General features: G+C 35.8%; 3 protein-coding genes across 11 annotated transcripts; all 3 read left to right on the top strand.

The window, feature by feature from the left end:
* Positions 1-90: 90 nt before the first annotated feature.
* On the top strand, positions 91-2,653 carry LOC147552272 (uncharacterized). The gene is made up of 5 exons (XM_086669787.1): positions 91-213; positions 423-559; positions 1,193-1,322; positions 1,718-1,909; positions 2,223-2,653. Exons 1-5 carry the CDS (start codon positions 157-159, stop codon positions 2,436-2,438), a joined length of 732 nt encoding a protein of 243 aa, XP_086525913.1. The 5' UTR covers positions 91-156; the 3' UTR covers positions 2,439-2,653.
* Positions 2,654-3,112: 459 nt separating this feature from the next.
* LOC147552271 (SWAP (Suppressor-of-White-APricot)/surp domain-containing protein) lies at positions 3,113-7,999 on the top strand. Of its 9 annotated transcripts, none has more exons than XM_086669242.1 (6): positions 3,216-3,641; positions 4,587-4,630; positions 4,764-4,915; positions 5,069-5,153; positions 5,389-6,183; positions 6,564-7,999. In XM_086669242.1, exons 5-6 carry the CDS (start codon positions 5,416-5,418, stop codon positions 7,869-7,871), a joined length of 2,076 nt encoding a protein of 691 aa, XP_086525368.1. In that variant the 5' UTR covers positions 3,216-3,641; positions 4,587-4,630; positions 4,764-4,915; positions 5,069-5,153; positions 5,389-5,415; the 3' UTR covers positions 7,872-7,999. The 9 variants fall into 9 exon arrangements, with proteins under 9 accessions (XP_086525365.1, XP_086525366.1, XP_086525368.1 ...); XM_086669246.1 differs by having other exon boundaries at positions 3,259-3,641; positions 5,063-5,153; XM_086669240.1 differs by lacking the exon at positions 5,069-5,153 and having other exon boundaries at positions 3,122-3,641.
* An 8,407-nt stretch (positions 8,000-16,406) lies between these two features.
* On the top strand, positions 16,407-20,057 carry LOC147552270 (WRKY transcription factor 6-like). Its single transcript, XM_086669777.1, has 6 exons — positions 16,407-17,295; positions 17,414-17,515; positions 17,656-17,826; positions 18,187-18,582; positions 18,702-18,815; positions 19,166-20,057. Exons 1-6 carry the CDS (start codon positions 16,912-16,914, stop codon positions 19,811-19,813), a joined length of 1,815 nt encoding a protein of 604 aa, XP_086525903.1. The 5' UTR covers positions 16,407-16,911; the 3' UTR covers positions 19,814-20,057.
* Positions 20,058-20,716: the final 659 nt, after the last annotated feature.

Genomic DNA, 20,716 nt, shown 5'->3' with positions numbered 1-20,716 from the left:
GTTATATCCATTTGATTATTGCTACTTGTAATATTGGGAAATGCTCTGCTGTACAATGTTTAATATTTATATATTTTCTTGTCTCTTTAGATCTAAGTTTTCTCTAATCATCACTTCAGATCCCAGGTTGTGTTTGAGAACCAGGTTTTGTCTTCAATGGCTAGCTCTGCAGCACCCACCTTAAAAAAAGTTCAGATTCAGAGAGACAATCTTGTTAGTAGTCCTTCAGTTTTAGCTACTCTCTCTCTCTCTCTCTCTCTCTCTCTCTCTCTCCCTCTCTCTCACACACACACACACACACACACACACACACAATCTACTCATATTTAAAAATATGTATTTAATTTTGTCTCCGAGATTCTCTTTCTTGGATCAACTGAAATCTTGCTGTTGCTGATCATGCACTTTCTTTCTTATTTTAGAGCTTTGATGCATATGTTGTCGGTGAAGAAAATGCTCCTGGAATAGTGGTGTTGCAGGAATGGTGGGGGATTGATTTTGAGGTCAAGAAGCATGCTGTTACAATTTCGCAATTTGGTTATAAAGCTCTCATCCCAGAGTAAGATTTCTATCTCTGTTGACTTTTTTTTTGAATTGTCAGCGTGCTTCGAACCCCTTGACCTCTAAGGTGGAAGACTAAACCTCTTGCCACTCCAACCAAGGTTGTTGGCTTTGTTGACTTACTTGACCTCATGTAACATATATATATATATATTATATATATACTTTTGGCTTTTGAGATGCAACCTATATATTAACGGAAAGTAATGATCATGGCCACATGAAGTTAGTGTTATAACGGTAAAAAAAGAGGATCGTCATATCAAATTAGCAATTCTTCGTTAAACGGATGTTCTTAGAAAAGGAACAGTTACAATTGTAAAAATGAAGGCGACAAATGGCCGTGACAGTTCAACTTTGTATATTTTAATTTTGAAAAATAACAATTATTCAGGTAGGAGATAGTTATAAAGGAGCAATATCAAAATTTATTTATCAGTATTGTTGTAAAACTGGTGCCTAAGAACTAGGAGGATAGTCTCACATGGAAAAACGGTATCTAGTGGCCACACACTTAACTAAAACGAGGCAGGGTTACAATTTACCATATCTGATTTCATAATTTTTTTAGAATTTTAATTATATTATATTATATTATTTCTTTATTTTGGGTTTTCTTGTGTTTTTCTAGTTTATATCGTGGAAAGGTAGGTTTGGATGCGGAAGAGGCCAAACATTTAGTGGACGGTCTTAATTGGCAAGATGCTATTAAAGATATTGCTGCTTCAGTTAGCTGGCTCAAGTCAAATGGCTCAGATAAGGTTAACTTCTTAAAAAATTTAGTCCTTGATATTCATTAAGGGGCGTTCTATAGACGTCCTATATTCTAGGCGCCTATAGAACCACCCATTCATTAATCTTTGACTTATTCCTCGAATTGTAGTTTTATAGCAATATGCTTTTAATATTTGAGTCTTCGGTTTTGACTACAATAGAAATAACTTGAAATAGTCAAAAATGATTTTTTTAGGTCATCTGAATGAACTGCGAAAAGGTACTTTCGGAATTTTGTACTGCGAAACTTCAGTAGAAGTTTTATAAAACTCAAATTTCTTGTTTCCTTATGGAATGTTTCTCCGTGGTCTCTATTCTAATATAATTGAATTCTGGGATTCTTTTGTTCGATCATTCGCTCGGCTACATCTTCATGATACAGGTAGGAGTAACCGGATACTGCCTTGGTGGTGCACTTGCTATTGCAAGTGGAGTTCTGGTTCCTGGAATTAGTGCAGTGGTTGCTTTCTATGGAGTTCCTCCTGCAGAGCTTGCAGATGCTTCTCAGACAAAGGCACCTGTTCAGGCTCATTTTGGAGAACTTGATAACATCGTTGGCATTTCCGACATCACTGTATGTATATCTTATAAAACTCTTCTCGATTTTTCCTTTATCCCGGGTACAAGGGTAACCAGAAAAGTTCAAGAAGAAGGAAGTCTAGTGGTATGTGTTTTGTTTCTCGAGACCGCGATTTGATAATACTACATAATCTATTAATAGATTTTCAGGGTTTAGATAAAATCAGGCATAGTGTATAATGTTTTCGATATAAACTAAGAGTTACAATAAAATCTGGTAACGTATATTTGTGCGTAACCCATAGGTGCATCTGAAGAACTAGCCTGATGCATAGTTAATGTTTAAGTTATGATGCATGCAATTGCAGGCAGCAAACTCGCTGAAGGGGAAACTGGAATCCTCTGGATCAAATCATGAAGTTCACATATACCCAGGAAATGGGCATGCTTTTATGAACAGATCAGAAGAAGGAATGAAGAAAAGGAAGGCAATGGGAATGGATGAAGGAGATGATGAAGCGGTGGAGTTAGCGTGGTCACGTTTCAATTCGTGGATGACCCTTTACTTATCTCCGTCAATTTGAACTCATAATCAACTAAACCAACTTTGCCTGTCCTTGTTTATGTTTCCGTGTTTATTGTTATCCTTAACTTGTGTTTTTGTTTTTGTGTTTTACGATCTATATTTGAAGTCTGAAGTGAAGCTCATTTCAGGTGAGTGGTAATATGTACATACGATCTATCCAATGAAGATACTCTGGTTTGAATGTCAATGTTTTCAAAGATCATATATGAAGTGTGAAGCAATGCTTATTTGTTCACATTTACATTTGAAGCCTTTTTTTTTCTCTTTCACTCTGTAAGTCTCTATCAATATCTATGTAGTATAACGAATAACCAGTAACTCTAGCTTATATCTTGTTTTTATAATTAGGTCTTCCCGAGAAAATTGAGACAATCGATTAATTTGTATGGAAAAGAGTTGATTGAGTATGAATTGTTAGTTGTTCTATAAAGAAAGAGTTCTCGTAGACCTTGTCTATTTTAGGATCTCCACAGACATGGAGGTTCCTTCTCTCTTGGGGTATATGAAATGTCCCCTAATGTCAGGGGCACATGTTTGGGACATTTCAAGTGTCTACTAATGTGTTGGCAAATCCTCGACTCAATTCCTATATTGTCCGAGGCCATTAATTTGAATTCTTTTATTAAACCTAAGCGGCGAGAGTTGATATTTATGGTTGAGAGGGGTAAATTTCAAATAGATGTGATGTGAGGACTGAGGCTTGGTTTTGGTACCCATCCGTCTTAAGAGAAGAAGAGATAGGATTATTAAAGAGTTAGGCCATTGATTCACATTCATTCGCCCTCTTTAAAAAAAAAAAAAAAAAAAAGAGAGAGAGAGAGAGAGACGGATTATAAAGTTACCCGCCATCCTGCAAGTGTAACTCGACTTTACCTAAATCAAACAAGAGAGAGAGGGAAGAGAGCAGAGAGAGAGAGAGAGACGCCGATGGATCTTGAGGTTGTGGGACGCCATGCGCTGCTGTTCGACGACGATGCAAGCTCCGCCTTCGTCAACTCTCAAGAAGCTCTCGTTGAATGGAACTCCCTCTTGATTGACCGCTACGATGTTCGTCACCTACTCCATACTCCCCCTCCTCCCCTCAAGCGCCGCCGCCCTCCTCCTCCTTCCCCCACCCAATCCGATATCGATCATGAACGTTTCCTCGATCTTCCACCACCTGATTCCGGTTACAATCCTGACGTGTCTTCTTCACTTCCAGGTTTGTTTTCTTTTCTTCAACTCCCCTCTTACCCAATTTGATTTTGCAGCACTTACGTTTATGTTGAACTTTTTTTGTTTGATCTATTTCTGGTTTTTGATTCTTCTTAATTTGCAGTTAGGGTTTTCCAATAGTAGGTTAAGAGTTGAAACATCTACTCCCTCATAACCCTTACCCAAAATTTGATCTTGCAGAACTTGTTTGTTAGAAGCGCTCTTGGGTATGGATAACGAATTACTATTAGGGAAACTATAGAGGAAACATAAATTCGTTACCTATTCAAATACAAACATGAACAATTTCTAGTTAGGTTAAAAAAATATGGGCTTTAATGATGATTGATTGATATGAATCAATGGCCATGGGGTATAAATCATTCCTGAAAACAAGCAGCTCATTCTATGTATCTGATGTCATAGAGATGAACCCATGATTCTATATTTGCACCTAATGTTACAAAGAAATACAGAACTGGAGAAATCTGGTTCGTACTACGGAATTTAATTCAAAATATTTCGGTCGAAATGACCGAAATATTTCCATTTCCATGCATATCGAAATTTCCATCGTAACCGAAACAATGCCTTGTCAAGGAAATAAATTTGAATATCGTCCATTTCCATGTCTACTGAAATTTCCACCGAAACTGAAATTCCATTCCTTGGTTTGTACTCGATGTGTTACGACGAACCGTCGGTAGAAGTCACCCCTAAACTTCCTTATGAAGGAGCATGAGCTTGGAGTCCATATCCCCATAAATAATCCTATACTTGGTTGATACAGGGCAACTTGGGAATGTTTGAAGCTTTTGCACCATGTTAGAAGCATAACTAAAGACAACACCAGCATAATTGCTCCGAATACACTATACACATGTAGTAGAAACTGTAGGTTTTATCCGCATTGAAGTAATATTATATTTGCAATAAGTTTACGAACTTGCAGGAAGGATATCTAGTTTGCAACTTTTGCATCTCTCAGTGGGACAAGTAAGACTCTTTTTTGCTTAATCTGATCTTTTCCCCTTTATTTGCAGCTGAGGTTGTGTTGCTATTCTCCACAGATTATTTGGTAAATCACAATGGTGTAACTTTGTTTAAATTATCTTCTTCCTTGCTACAGAATCAAACCGTGGAGCTGGTAGTTTTAATGCTGTTGCGTTTTCGTACGGAAACTCTGATGTTTCTGCTGACCAGAGGCCTTCTGGTATCGGAGAGGAACATTCTGGTTTCCTTCCACCATTTCCCGTGCCTGAGAGCCTACTCCAAAACCTAGTAAGTGAATGCATTTTTCATGACCCAATCCCTCATATATTTTGATAAAACCTAGATAACACTGTTTATATACTTATAAGTAATATCGAATCAGGTCCAGATAATTGTCCAAAGTGCATATGTTATTCTAAGCTTACAATGTCCAAGTTTCAGATTCAAGGAGCAGTGATGGAATTCTTACAACCTAAAGTTGTCATTCATGAGCACCCTGTTTGTGTCATGACCAGGGATCGTACAGGTGGGATTAGGATATCATGGGGAAATATGATCATCAAACCAGTATAGAGCAAATGGGATGATACATACCGTCAGGAGTTCTTTTGCTAATTTTTTTTTATTCAAACTCTGTACAACACTCCAAGGCTCTGTCTTGGATCCCCTTGATAAGATTTAGTTGGTCAAATATATAGCTTTTATGAAGCATTCTAATTGTTGTCAGTAGGAAGTTCACATTCTAATTGTTGTTTTTGCAGCCTCCTACAGAGAAACTGCATCAGATAATGGCAAGGACAGCTGTTTTTGTCAGCAAACATGGGGGACAATCAGAAATTGTTTTGCGGGTGAAACAGGGTGATAATCCAACCTTCGGATTCTTGATGCCTGATCATCAACTTCATCCATATTTCAGATTCCTTGTTGAACACCCAGAAGTTCTCAACTCTGGAACGGTTGAAGATACTAAACCTGATAATGCAGAGAGTCAGACAGCTGATGTTTCTACTGGGGCATTATCTTTGCTTGGCTCTGTTTATGGGTCAGGGGAAGATGAGGACAATTCACTACCGGTTGTCAATGAATCTAGTGAGAGAAAGTCTGGTGGTTCCATGGCCAGTGATTCAACCCATTCTCATGAACCAGAACAAGCAGAAGCTTCTCTAAATTTGGCTGGGAAAGATGATGAAGCTCCGAAGCGCCCTCTTCCTTCAACAAAAGACAAATCCCTCTCGTCAAAAAGAATTCGATCTGTGACTGCTATTCATGGTGCTAAGAAGACAGAAATTGGTCCTTCGGGCTCATGTTCTACTTCTGTCAATAAACCACTTTCTTCTACTCAACCGGGTACTCCCAAGTCTGAACCTTTGATTTTGGAGCCTCCATCTGATGTAAAGAAAACAATGGATAAGATAGTAGAGTTCATCTTAAAAAATGGAAAAGAATTTGAAGCAGTCCTCGTAGAGCAAGATGCTAAAAATGGGAGATTTCCGTTCCTTCTGCCATCCAACCGATATCATCCTTATTATCTCGAAGTTCTTAAAGACGCTCAAGAGGTGTGCTTTCTAAACCCTTACCGATAAAAATTTGAAATTTACATCCACTAAGTCACTTAATATTAAATACTTTAGCAATTTGAAATTGATAGTGGATTCACTTAATCAGAATTTTCTAACAGTTGTACTCTCCTCCTATACTCCTGATTATGCATCTGAAAGTTAGGAAAAGGAAAATCTGTGGGTGCGTTTGCGATTTGGTCCGAATTTGTGGGACTAAGCACAAGGCAAACCTTGTTTTATAAGTTTTCGCTTATATAATCATTCAATTTTATCAACTTTTTGGTTTCATGTGTTGCTTGTCTTTTTGTAAAAATTGAATTGAAGATTAGACAGTTTATCTCATTTATCATGCACTATTTTCTATGTTTCTTTTACAGTCAAAACAAACTGGCAAAAGCTTTACCAGTCAAAAGATCGATACATCGACTAGTAAGAGAGCTGCTACATCCAAGGGAAACGACACTGCATCTGAAGTATCTGCAAGTCATGATTTGCCATATGATTCTGAGAAGAAAGAGAAGTTTAAGATGGTAATTGGCGGGCCGAAGAAGGATGCACAAGATCCACCTCCCAAACCGGCCCAACAATTTGGAGTGAGTGTTGATGCAGCTGCAGCTATTCTTCAAGCAGCAACAAGAGGCATAAAGAATCCAAATCTAGACATTCTGCCAAAGAGACCATTAGAAGAGTCTCCAGGCCTCAGCACGGATGGCAGACCCAACTCAAGCTTGGGCAGTTTTTCGTTTTCGTCACGAGCCCGAAGTTCTACTCCGAAGCCCGCATCTGGGATAGGTGAACCTAGTAACTCCTTGTCTCATTTGCTGAACTCTGTCATCCAATCAGGAAATGAGATTGGTAAATCCAGTTCTCTGTTAGTAGCCAAAGCAATTGCAAAGACAGCGGCAGTTGCAGCTGCTACTGAGGCTGATTCATCTGAAGCAAGCTTGACAAAAGAGCAGAAACAGAAAGCAGAGAGATTGAAGCGGGCAAAGATGTTTGCAGCTATCATTAAAGGTGGTGCAAAACCAATTCTCGATGCTCCATTATCCTCTTTATCTGCAGAACCACAGGATTATGTTCTAACAGGATTACAGCGTTCTGGAAGCACGAATCTGTTGGGTGTTGAGATTGAGAGTAGAGAGAGAGAAGGCAGCTCAGTGCCGGCAGAAGTTGATGGTTCAGATAAAATGGAGGAATTGGAAAAGGAACATTTCAATGAAAGAAGATCGAGAAAGAAGCACAACTACAGGTCTCGAAGAATGGAAGAAGACGAAGATGATGATGAAATTGATCATCACAGGCATTCCAGGAAGAAGCATCGTTCTTCTCGTCACTCATCCCACCATGATAGAGACGAGCACAGTCATAGGAAAAGACATTCTTCTTCCAGGGACAAGGAATCTAGACACAAACACAGACATCATAGCTCTTCCGAAGATGAATATCGGCACCGAAAATCTGACAGACACAGAAGAGGAACCCACTCCGGAAGAAAGATAGAGTCTGAGAATGAGGATAACAGTAAAAAGGTTTCAGATCGTTCAAACTCAATCAGAATAAGTGACAGTGCTAGTAGAGACGCTACACCATTAGTAACAGATGTTCAAGCTCAACCCTCTGACACCACAGACGTTCCTGATGACCTCAGAGCAAAGGTACGAGCGATGTTGCTAGCAACCATGTAAGAGTTGCAGGAGTCATTCTGTAATATTTAGAATCGTGAAATGTATCTCGCCTGCCGATGATCAGGTAACACGGTCTTGTATCAGATATGTACTTTATAAACCCAGTTTGAAATGAATTCCTTTCTACATGAATCTATTAATTGTTCTTGACTTCCATATCTCTCTACCTACTGTTTTCGGTGTCTACTTGTCACTTCAATAGAACTTCAAGCAGGAGCTTTGATCAATCCCAGGGATCTCATCTTCATCCTCAAAAGATGAAGGGTAGAGTCAGATTCCCTTGTTCAATCGGTGCAGAACAAAGTGGTTCTCAGGTGAATGAATCCTTGCCAACTTGGAAGGGTCTGGAACGGAGTCGGTCCACTGAATATCAGCTCATCTACTAATTTACATTTGGGAAATAATACACACGCGAGGATTTTACCACCTACATAGTTCATATTTGGTCTATTGACTTGGTGCCGCATGCCACTTATCCCTTTCATCTTCATTGCCGCCACTGACTACCCCCAGGTCTCCGACTACACCACCACCATCTCTTGTCATCTCTGCCGAATTCTTCGACGATGGAACCCTGTATTAGAGAACTCTCATCAAAGATTTCAGAGCCCTCGAAGAGGGTTTGCTGTGAACTCTTGTAGAGGGTCAAGAGAGAGATGGTGCTGGTCCTACGGTTGGTGATGGTGGTGGTAGTAGTGGTGGCCTGGTGGGTGGTGATGAAGATGATTAAATTTTTTTCCTTTTATCTTTTTGTTTTTTAAAATGGTGTTAAGTGTGTGGGCTTGTAAAAGTCTGAATTTAGAATGTGTGCCTATGTGTGTGGGCAAGTGAAACTCTTTTGTGCCCCCCCCCCCCCCCTCCCTAACACTTCATATATTCTAGGAGGGCCTAATTTGGGTATACCGTGCTTGATGAACTAATACTGACCCAGGAGGCCAGGACTTCCACTCTGGTGTTCTTCGTTTATCTGAATCTGAAATGCCTCAACTTAGTCCAAACAGCCAGTCAAAGGAGCAGTTAGATCTGAACTAAAAAAAAAGAAATACCATCTCAGGCTTAGATTCATGAAGTATCATTAGTTGGTGAAAGCTAAGTAGATGATTATGTCCGATAGAAGTACCATGAGCTGTGAACTTCTCTTGAAAAAGAAGTAAGAAAAAACGATGTCCGAGTAAAAAAGCATCGGACTAACTCTACTAGTGGGACAATAGAGATCGACCCCGAGTCTAATATTACTAATGGGACAATAGAGTCCCCCCCCAGTCTATATTATGTTTCCATCCGAATCTCGAAGTAACTCCTCTTATTTCAACACAAGTCAAAATTGAAGACAAGATGCCTTAACTTCCTCACTCTTTCAACATTTCATCAATTGATGTATCTTATCTTCTGTGAAGATGTCAAATAAGACTTTTGTTGGACTATTTAAACCAAAAAAAAAATACTTGTAGGACAAGCAAGAGACTTAGTACTTTTCTTTTTCTAGTATTCACATTCATACTTCTCAATTTCTCTTACTTTAGACAAAATGATGTCAATATTAGTAATTGTATTAGTTGAAGACTTAGAGTAGACCAAGTACTAAGGCATCATGTAAAGATTCATGTTCAAAATGTGCTAAATTGGTGTGGACATTTTTTTTTCTTTATTTGTGTTAATATTGACAATTTTGTAGTCTTAAGACGAGAAAAATTTTCAAACTAACCATGAAAGGAGAGATACATGTTCATATTGAACAAAAACTTGCTACTATAGGATTGTGCTCGTCTTCGTTGTAATATCTACATTTTGGTAGTTAAAAAATGTTCAATTTGAAATTCTGACTATTTTATTGAAGAGAATGGATGTTAAACTACCCTCCTCCTGAATTTCTTCGTCTCATCAATTGTTTCTGCGGTAGAGTTAGATTTATGGTTAGTCAAAATCAACGTTAACCAAGTCTAAGAAGTAGAATAGATTTAGAAAAGAAAAGTCACTATACATGGGTGCAAGACCCTTTATTTGATGCAAATTCATATAATATATTAATAAGTAAATAAAATACAATATATTTTTCAACAAATATTTAAATCATCTCCTAGTCCTCTCTTTCCTTCCTCTTTCCTCCCAAAATCAATGGTTCCACTTCCATCCATGTGGGTGTCTGGGTGATGAATGACCACTTCTTTACATTACCATATCCACACCTATCTGCCTAAGCCCTATTTCTTATTAGTAAAACAAGTAATTTAATCAATTTTTTCTTCATTTCGAAAAAGATTTGGAGAAGAAAGTCATGGATATGCCACTTTTAGCCATGTATATAACTATAAGCCCTTGGTTGGTTCTTGACAAGTTAGGTTTCGCCCTTAAGTCAAATTGGCGGTTCAAGCTAGAGCACCTGAGAGATGAGCAAGTGAAACACAACATTTTAAGCAGTTTTGTTCGTCGAGATAACATCTCTAGCTAGGCGGTCGAATGACGTTTTTCATAATAACTTTGTGTGTGATTTATGAATTAACGTGGAGAGAATTTAAAAATGCTTACGACATAATTTGTTATCTAGAGTATTATTAGTATTCTATTCAGAGCAATAAACATTGATCCAAAACGACTATGGATTGAGAGCTAGAAGCAAAGCATAAAAGATATAAAAATGGTAGAAAACAATGCTCATGGGTCATGGCATTGAAAAAGAAAACTTTTATTCATAAAAAATACTTAGGTTTGGACTTTGGAGGAGTGAGAGTCTGAGTTTAATTGATTGCTTAGTCTCCCGACTTCTTCAATAACAACTCACAATTGTTGTCAATCAAACATCGAAATTAGATGAGATTTTGAAAGATAACGCATTTTTTTCTTCCCAAGTTTTTATATCAAAATACCAAAGAAGTTGGGCGAGACCACGCGTTTAATAATGGGTCACATCCAACCCAAAATATCCTAAAATTTCAAATTTAAACGAACTGAGCAATCTCATAAGTATCTTTTATCAAAAATAACGATAGAAAACGCAACTTGTTAACACTAAACTCATATATCCTATAATTACACACACAAAAAGACAATAAAAAATCACAATGTCAATTTGTGACAAAGAAAACTCCTCAATTACAAGTCGATTAAAGTATCTGTCCTGCTTCCTACTAAACTTTTTTCCCATACTTTTCAAGATTAAAGATCGACATATCAATGAATGAATCTTGAAAGTTAGTTTGGTCTATGGACAAAATATCAAACAACCAAAACCAATGATAATGAAGTTGGAGTGGGGACTGATTATAATCTAGAGTTATTTTTCAAATATCCCTCAACTTTGTGACCAACTTTCTGTCTAGCCCCCTACTTTATCAAAATACCCAGATGGCTCCCTTTTTGAGTTAACATTATAACACCGTTAACTAGTCATCACCTCTCTCATCCAACTAATCGCCTCTCTCTGCCACATCACCTTCTCGTCACCTCATCGTCTTCACCAGCGGAGGTCGTCGGCCGACCAATTTTCCGTCACAAAATTGGGAGCTATTTAAGAAATAATATAATCATACAATAATAGTGTGGTGGGAAAAGTATCATTTGTTATGGACTTCTTCCAACTAGGCACGTAAATAGACCACCGCTCCATTAATGGACCCCTTTAAGAGTCTTCAACTTTTCTTTAATCTTGACCATTAGGTTATTACTTTGACAGCTTGCATGATAGTACAATTTCAAGGTTAATGTACTTTTGTCAACAACAATCAAACCTTAGAAAGTTATACTTTATTTCTTTTCTCAAATGGAAGACATACTCATTTTCATGTCCCCCAATGTCCGTGTTATTGGTTGGGGACATTTGAAATGTCCCCAAATGTCCGTGTTATTGGTTGGAGACATTTCAAATGTCTCCAAATGTCCCCAAATGTCCGTGTTATTGGTTGGAGACATTCAAATGTCTGTGTTATTCGTTCGGGACACGAAATTAGGGACATTTCAAGACAAATTGTTTTTGGGGACATTTGGAGACATTTTAGTGTAAATTTGGAGAGCTTTTGGAGAGAAAATGTCTCTCAAAATATGGAAGACACTTGGGGACATTTGAGTAAGGAAGATAATAAAAATAATTATTATTACCAAATCATATTATAATAATATTATCTTATTATTATATTACTACATTATTGTATTATTATTATTATTATTATTATTATTATTATTATTATTATTATTATTATTATTATTATTATTATATATTTGAGTAAGGAAGGTAATAAAAATAATTATTATTATCAAATCATATTATTATAATATTATCTTATTATTATATTACTATATTATTGTATTATTATTACATTACATTACATTATATTATATTATATTATATTATATTATATTATATTATATTATTATTATTATATTAATATTTAACTATATTAAATAATAAATATTTACCAATTGTCCATCAATGTCCACAGATATCTACAGATGTCTACGAAAGTCGAAAAATATATATTTGGAAATATTAATTAATTTTTTTTATTTCATATGGTAAGACAGTAATAATATTAAAAATAATAAATATCAATTAAATATCTATCAATGTCCACAGATATTCACGGATGTCTACGAAAGTCGAAAAATATATTTTCAAAGTAGTAGGGCAAATTTATTTCGTATGATTAGACAATAATGATTACATTAAAATAATAAATGTCTACCAACTGCCATCAATGTCCTCAGATATCCACAGATGTCCACAAAAGTCGAAAAATATATTATTGAAACATGAGTACAAATATATTATTTCATATGGTTTGACAATAATGATAATATTAAAATAATAAATGTCTATCAATTATCCTTCAATAATAATAATAATAATAATAATAATAATAATAATAATAAATAATATCCACTACACATTTTGTCCATGGATTCAATATGTTGAAATGTCCCCAGGACATTTTGTCCATGAACCAAATGTCTTGAAATGTCTCTGAGACATTTTGTCTATGAATCAAATGTCCTGAAATGTCCATAAAGACATTTTGTCTACGGACAAATGTCCCGAAATGTCTTGAAATGTCTCTGGAACATTTTGTCTCTGAGTGTCCTCCAATGTCCTGAACCACTACCCCCGCCCCCCCCCCCCCCCCCCCCCCTAAGTATGTGATACAAATATTTGTGACCGGCATAGGAATTTGGGATACAAAATACTAACAGCAATTATTTGATATTTTTCGTTGCTACATGATAGCAGATTCAGAGTTTGAAGTATTAATGTTACTAACACATGAACAATCGAGAGAACCCACCATTTTATGCCTTACTTGTGAGGAGTTTACTAAACGAATATTAATTTAAATTTTTGTACTTTTAGGTAAAGAACAATATATATTGTCCTCCAATCCTACTCCAGCCCAGTCTAAGATTTGATCCATGAATTTAGATGGTAGGATCCAATGTCTATGTCACAACAAGTCCGTGGTTCAATCCCCTCTTTACACTATCAATTTTTTTCGAGGCACGCTGACAATTCAAAATAGAAAAATCCATGCTGAAAACTCTTGTGTTGAATTACTACTTTTAGATGGTAACCTTCATTAAATTCTACCTAAACCTCTTTTATTGAGACTCTTTAGTCTTTACATAACTTCACAAACACCACTTTATGTTTTACTTTATGGTCAAGATTATGGGCCGCCGTTAGATTGGAGAAAAAAAAGTGCATGGAGTTTGAAAAAGAGATGAAGTCTTGCAAGAAATAAAGGCTTAATAGGGACAATTTTTGGATTGTTTTCAAAAGTGGCATTAAAGATAGAGAAGGTAAGAAGAGAAAGGGAAAGACAAAGAAGAAGAAGAAGAAGAAGAAGAAGAAGAGGATAGATTATAGGTTAAATGAACCACGTTTTTCAAAATCAAATTGAATTTCAACAAAGAAACAACCTTTATTGGTCGGTACCCAACCTTTTTTCTCTTCTTCATCCTATTCCCCTTTTAGATTTGATCCCCACCCACTCTACGACCAATCAGTGCCCAGCCTAGACCTAAATTTCAACATAAAAGACCTATCTTATTTCAAATATTTTAGTGATGACGAATTAAAAATTATTTTTTAGTAATACTTGATATTTCCTCTTTTAAGAACAATTTTGGTTTGGTAAATGCTAAATATTTATTACATATATTCTTTGAAAATGCTGAATATTCATATTATTATACATTTAAATTAAGAATTAATGAGGGTTGTCCTAGTCCTAGTTAGAGGTCTATTCATAAGTTACCTCATTTCTAAGTTCACTTGTATCACACGGATATGACTTTTAGATATTAAAGATTTGTACAGAGAGAGAGAGAGAGATGAAAAGAGTTGTTTTCTTTCCTTAATGTTTGAGATCAACTTGTTTGACTATTCATCTCATATTAACTCATATAAATCTGTCCATGAATGTGACTCATTTGAATGTGACTAATAATATGACTAGTAAAATTACGAGTACTAATTAAGAATAAGATATATATCTCTGGCGAATTCCGACTCAAATTTGTCTGAATAAAATCATTAATGGTGTGTTTGGAAGGCGGAATCATGAATCCGCAGATTCATGAGTCCTTAGCATTCATGATTCCACGTATTCATGAATCCAAGTAATATTTTTTGGCTTGTTTGGCAACTAAGAATCCTATGATTTATTATTATTTGAGTATTTTTAAATGTGTTTAGAAAAAATATGATTTTTGACAAAAACAATGACTTTGAAAAAAAATAATGATTTTGTAGAAGGAAATAGTTTTTTGTTGATTTTAAGTTTGAAATTAGGTTCATTAATCCAAAATCCTAGCAAATCCTAGGGGGTAGGGTGAGATTTTGGTCCTATACAAATTTTGGAATTAGGAATCCTTAGGATTCAAGAGTCCTAGGATTTTTGGTAGCCAAACAGACCAAGGATTCATGATTCCTACCAAATCCCATTTTTGATAGGAATCCTACTTAGGAATCCTGCAACCAAACACACCATAAATTTAAATAATTTCTGGATTAAAAAATTGAGTAGATAGTCAAAATTGGAAGAAGAATCAATTTTTATATTACTTGACTACAAAAATCAATTCAAATCTCAGAGTGACTTCTCGAAAAAATAATAATATACACTACCTAATCCTCTCAATCTAAAGTTTATTATTGAGCCCCATTGTATAAAAAGTCTAATAACAAAAGACATTTTCACATATAATCTTTTTAGTTCATGGTGACACGAAATAAATCAAGATACGATTCTTGAGCCTAAGGTCTTACCCATGATGTATGGGAACTTCACCCACACAAGATTTACTTATCTTTTACGAAATATATATTTGAAATATATAGGAATTTTTAACCTGACAGTTAGTTTTATTAACAATTAGATATCATAACGAAACATTACCGATAGGCAGGTAAGAAAAAATGTTCTATGGATACAAACTTAAAACATAAAAATTCCTAGTTTTGCCTAACCACAAACACAAGGGGCGTTTCTCCAAAATTGACAAGATATATCTTTGTGTCAATCAACGTAAACCAGTATATTAGCAAACACAACCTGTCTGATGTTTTCTCGTACCATCTCTTGCTAATATTGAACGCTCTGATATTTTAGAACCAACAACATACCAAAAGGTGACGTGACTGACTCCAATTGGATAGGTCGAGAACCCGATTAGTTCGGATTGGTCACGTCCTCTTTCAACATGTAATCTGGTTGTTCAGCTCTTTTCTTTCTATTATCTTTTCACTTGATAATCTATTTTTGTGATTGTTATAATGAATATATATATATATTTTCATAAGTAATTAATACATTTATATTTTAATAAAAATAAAGAAATAATGATGAAATGTGTGGAGGCAGAAATTAAAGAGATTGGGGGGGGGAGTTTTCCAAGAGTCAACTTTCTTGTACCACCATCTATGGAAGTTAGTTGATCTATGATTGAAACGTGGCTGTCTTTACCTGGTCTTAAGTCAAACATTGTGGGACCCAGTCCCTTAACTTCCTAGACTACTAGGTTGTTCTTTACTCGTCTCTCCCCCCCCCCCTCACGTGCAAACCGCCGCTTCTATTGCAAACAATCACCAGAAGACGGTGATTTTTCTTGGGGACTCAATTTCATTTTTGCCCCCCTATATCTGACGAAATCGACACTTTGGCTCCTTAATTTGTCAAACACGATTTTTTGACCCTAATAAGAAACCTTCCAACTTTGACCTTTCTTTGTGTACAACTCTCTTTGCAGTTAGTTCTAAGAAGGGAGACTTTGAAAAAGGCGATTCCTTCCTAGCTAGAAGGGGTTTATCTTCATTTTGATTGATGTCTTTATTTTGAGGGAGCTTTATTGACGATTGAGGTCCTTCAATGAAGATTATCATCTATTTTCTCACTAACAAAGAGGACCATCATCTCCTTCCTAACAGGCAAATGGGACTATCGCTTTTCTAACAAAGGAGTCACCTTCGTCTTACCTCATTGGTTGAAAAAGAAGCTTCATTGATTAAGCTGCTCAATATAAAAATAGACAGATGAAGAAAATAAGAGTAGAAAAAGAAGGAAGAGAGTGAATGCTCAACAAGAGGAAGAAAAATAGAAAAGTAAGAGGGGTAAATTTGGACAAAAAAATATATAATTCTTCGTTAGCGGAGCGCTAAAAGTCGTGTTAGACAATATAGAGGTTAAAAAAGGCTAGTTGGTCAACATTTGGGGCCAAACATGAACTGACCTCTTTATTGTTGTTGGAAAGAAGAAGTCAATTCCTACTTTGACGAAACGAAGACGAAACACCAAAAGTGGGTCCCACTTTACTGCCAGATGTACTTTTCATGATGACATATTATCTCACGTCACTTTTTTTTTTTTTTTCAACTCAGTCTTCTTCTTCAAAGTTCAAACCCAAAACCAAGTCCTTTATATTTCCGCCTTCATTGCCAACATTTCAGAAGAATACTTCAGACTTCAAACCCCATACCCCAAACCCTTTCTCTCTCTCTCTCTCACTAGTTTCTCTCTCTAGTTTCTCTCTATTTACCTCCTCTTAATTTGGATCTATGGTTAAAGCTGGTGGATCATCACTAACCTTTGACCAATTTAATATTAATCCTATTAATTTCTTTATAAACCCTAGTAGTACTAGTCTATTTAAGAAACAAAATCATCATCATCATAAACTCCCCAAACACTTGATAAATAGTGATCTTATTCTTGACTCATCCATGACTTCTTCTTCTACTACTACTAATACTAGTAATATTGAATTCTCCATGATGAATTATAATTCTTCTTCTACTGATCAAGATCACAACAACACTACTACTAGATCAATCAATGAAATGGATTTCTTTTCTGATAACAACAATAAGATAATCTCTTCTCTTGATATCAAGAAGGAAGATCATTCTAATGGTGGTGGTTTGAGTTTTACTAATGTTAATGTAAGTAATAAATTTTAATTAATTATCTAGCTATGATTTTGTTCATTAATTAATTAGTATTTGAAGTTTGATTACTGATGAGTTGTTTTTCTCTTTCTATATATATATATATATATAGACTGGTTTGAAGCTTCTAACTGCAAATACGGTTAGCGATCAATCAACGGTTGATGACGATGGAATATCTCCTAATGGAGATGATAAACAAAGAAAGAATGAGGTAATTAAAGAACATATAGTTGTGTTTTGAAAAAAATTGAGGTCAAAATACCATAATTTTGAAGTCAATTAAGCTCATTAATTATATATTTTTTTCTTCTATTAATTAGTATTAAAAATGAGTTATTTTTGTTTAATCAGCTTGAATCTCTACAAACCCAACTTGATGAGATGAATTTGGAGAATCAAAAGTTGAAAGGGATGTTAAATCAAATTACCCATGACTATAATTTATTACAAATGAATCTTGTTGCATTTATGCAACAACAACAAAATCCCAAGATTGAAAGCTCTCAAGATCATCATCACGAGGTAATTATCTTGTTCATTAATCTTCTTTTTTAAGGTATTAATATCTAAAGACCTAACCTTTAGAGATACTGGTTTCACACCTATAGCTTGGGTATTGAGCACTCTGTGTAGCCATGTGGGACTATTACATCCAACATCCTTAGGGTTGACCAGTCCTTGGCTAAGACATATTTTTATAGGTACGACCAGTTCGATTTACAAATGAGACTGTCTTGTGTTAGTCTCGCTAGGTCGTGAATTCGTGAAACATTTGTAGTATATATGCTCACACTTCCGGCTCGAGGCATTACATTAATCTATGAGCTAATTAGGGTCTGAAATGGGTGAGTGATTAATATTTTATGTGGGGTTATTTTATAGATGAATGTTGCCAAACAAGAAGAGAAGAAAGATAGAGTGAGTGGTAGTTCAATGGTTCCAAGACAATTCATGGAATTAGGACTTGCCACAACCCATACGGAGACAGATCAGTTATCGAATTCTTCATCGGAAGGACGGAAGAGTGATCGATCTCTATCACCCCAAAACAACACAGAAGTAATTTCAAAGAGTGTCAACAACACAGAAAACAATAGATTGGATCAAGAAAAGAGTAATTTAAACAACCAAGAAGAGACTCAAAATCACTCATCACAAGGATGGGTCCCTAACAAAGTTCCTAAAATGAGCTCATCATCGGAGAACGTCGAACAACCAATGGAAGCTACAATGAGGAAGGCTAGAGTCTCAGTTCGAGCTCGGTCTGAAGCACCCATGGTAATTGCTTAATTATCTTTCACTCATTTCATTTATATTTTCACTACTAAGTACTCCAATTATGTTACGAAAATACAAGTGGTGTAAGTAACAAGAGATTAATGTCTTTTATATATCAGATTAGTGATGGATGTCAATGGCGAAAATACGGGCAAAAGTTGGCCAAAGGAAACCCATGCCCTAGAGCTTATTACAGGTGCACCATGGCAACCGGATGTCCGGTCCGTAAACAAGTAAGCTTGCTTCTTTTTCTTCTACATAGGTTAATTATGAAGTAGCAGTATTATTTCAATGGTTCTCTTATATCTGACTCAGTGGAGTCTGACTTGTCTGAATCAGATATGTTTGGGTCAAAATCACAGAAGTGATTTTAGATTGTTTCACATAACAATGTCTTAATTCAATTTAGACTTACTTTAAGTTTGATTTATGTTTGATGTCATAAAACGATAAAGCGTACATTCTTAAATCTGACTCGAGCAAATCCATATGTTGAGCTAGATTTCATATATGAATTCGACATAAAACAAATACGTCGTACCATAGAATACAACCTAATCATTTTGTTTTTGGGTTCTATTAGGTCCAAAGATGTGTTGAGGATAAAACAGTATTGACAACAACATATGAAGGAACTCACAATCATCCATTACCACCAGCAGCTATGGCAATGGCAGCGACAACATCGCAAGCAGTGTCTATGCTTCTCTCAGGGTCGATGTCGAGTGCTGATGGATTAATGAATTCAAATTTTTCAACAAGAGCACTCTTGCCTTGTTCACCAAGTATGGCGACTATATCAGCTTCAGCACCCTTTCCTACTGTTACACTAGACCTTACTCGTACTCCCAACCCCTTACAATTTCAAAGACCACCAACACAACAACCGCCCCAGTTTCATCTCCCCTTCATGAACTCACAACAACAACCACCACCACCACCTCAAAGCTTTGGGCCCAACCAGCCTGTTGGGCCACCACAAATATTCGGGCAGTCGCTTTACAACCAATCGAAGTTCTCGGGCCTTCAAATGTCATCACAAAACATTGATCAAGGCCAACTTCTCAACCACCAACCACCATTAGTGGACTCGGTTAATGCTTTAACGAGTAACCCGAACTTCACAGCAGCTTTAGTAGCAGCAATATCTTCCATAATGAGTAATGGTGGTCATCAAACAAACAACAATGCCAACAACAGTAGCAACAAAAGCCCTAGTTATCAACAGTGATAAGCAAGAAGTTCAAAATATTCAGGGCATTAGGTTAGAAACCGAGATAAATTGAATGGGTGAGCTTTGATTTCTTCCCTTTCTTGATTCTTGGAGTGGAGAGGACAAGATGATACACAACAAAAAGGAAATTATACTTCAAATTCTTTTTTCTAATGGAGGATAAATATTAAACGTGTAATCTGTCATTCTTTTCTTTCTTGTAAAAATAAAAGTTAAATAATTTTCTTGATTTGTTTTGTTATTCCACTATTATAATATATCTCAACTAGTCTGGTCTTTACCACGCTATTTGGCTCGACAAAAAGCAGTCTGAATGGTCCGAACTAGGTAAATTATTGACGTTATATTGACACAATGTGCAAAATTAACTATATGTCCCACAAAACCGTGTGGAAGTAGTTGAGCTAGTTTGACAAGGCGGCATAGTCTATTATTAGATTACAACTCACAAAATAAATATCAAAGACTTGTTCTATTTAATTTCTTGATTGTATTAGGCCCCATTCATTGACTTCCGTGCATTTTCAAGTTGAGTCCAAGAGGAAGAAGCCTTTAATTGTTGTTTATTTTTTATTTTTTTTATAAATTTGGGAAAACAACAAAATAGTTTTTTATTTTTTTGTACTATTAACAACTATGTACTTGTGATATGAATTCAATATATTAAGGTCTATTACATTTACAACAATTTCCTCGAGTGTTGGTAATCCATTTTGCCGACTAAAATTTCATTAACCAAGAGGAAACAATATCGGAAGTGCTAGAAAGACATGTTAGTGGCTTCACATATTAGACTATTTCTTTACTAAAAATTCAAAATCTTGAAAAAATTTTGCTAGCCATTTTTATGTGGCGACCAAAGTCTACCATTTATCGTTAATGTTCCCACTTTAGATATCC

This window comes from Eschscholzia californica, unplaced genomic scaffold (genome assembly GCF_041429995.1).
Source record: "Eschscholzia californica isolate CP2 unplaced genomic scaffold, dmEscCali1.0.p SCAF_3, whole genome shotgun sequence".
Classification (NCBI taxonomy): Eukaryota; Viridiplantae; Streptophyta; class Magnoliopsida; order Ranunculales; family Papaveraceae; genus Eschscholzia; species Eschscholzia californica.
Note: the sequence above shows the minus strand (reverse complement) of the source record. Positions and strands in the feature narration are given on the sequence as shown.

Excerpts from the sequence above, each read along its gene's own strand:
- LOC147552272 (XM_086669787.1), top strand. The coding sequence starts at position 157 with ATGGCTAGCTCTGCAGCACCCACCTTAAAAAAAGTTCAGATTCAGAGA. Across the intron at positions 214-422 it reads AGATTCAGAGAGACAATCTT|AGCTTTGATGCATATGTTGT; the intron begins GTTAGTAGTCCT and ends TTCTTATTTTAG. Across the intron at positions 560-1,192 it reads TATAAAGCTCTCATCCCAGA|TTTATATCGTGGAAAGGTAG; the intron begins GTAAGATTTCTA and ends GTGTTTTTCTAG.
- LOC147552271 (XM_086669239.1), top strand. The coding sequence starts at position 3,368 with ATGGATCTTGAGGTTGTGGGACGCCATGCGCTGCTGTTCGACGACGAT. Across the intron at positions 3,642-4,763 it reads CGTGTCTTCTTCACTTCCAG|AATCAAACCGTGGAGCTGGT; the intron begins GTTTGTTTTCTT and ends TCCTTGCTACAG. Across the intron at positions 6,184-6,563 it reads TTCTTAAAGACGCTCAAGAG|TCAAAACAAACTGGCAAAAG; the intron begins GTGTGCTTTCTA and ends TTTCTTTTACAG.
- LOC147552270 (XM_086669777.1), top strand. The coding sequence starts at position 16,912 with ATGGTTAAAGCTGGTGGATCATCACTAACCTTTGACCAATTTAATATT. Across the intron at positions 17,296-17,413 it reads TGAGTTTTACTAATGTTAAT|ACTGGTTTGAAGCTTCTAAC; the intron begins GTAAGTAATAAA and ends ATATATATATAG. Across the intron at positions 18,583-18,701 it reads CTCGGTCTGAAGCACCCATG|ATTAGTGATGGATGTCAATG; the intron begins GTAATTGCTTAA and ends TTTATATATCAG.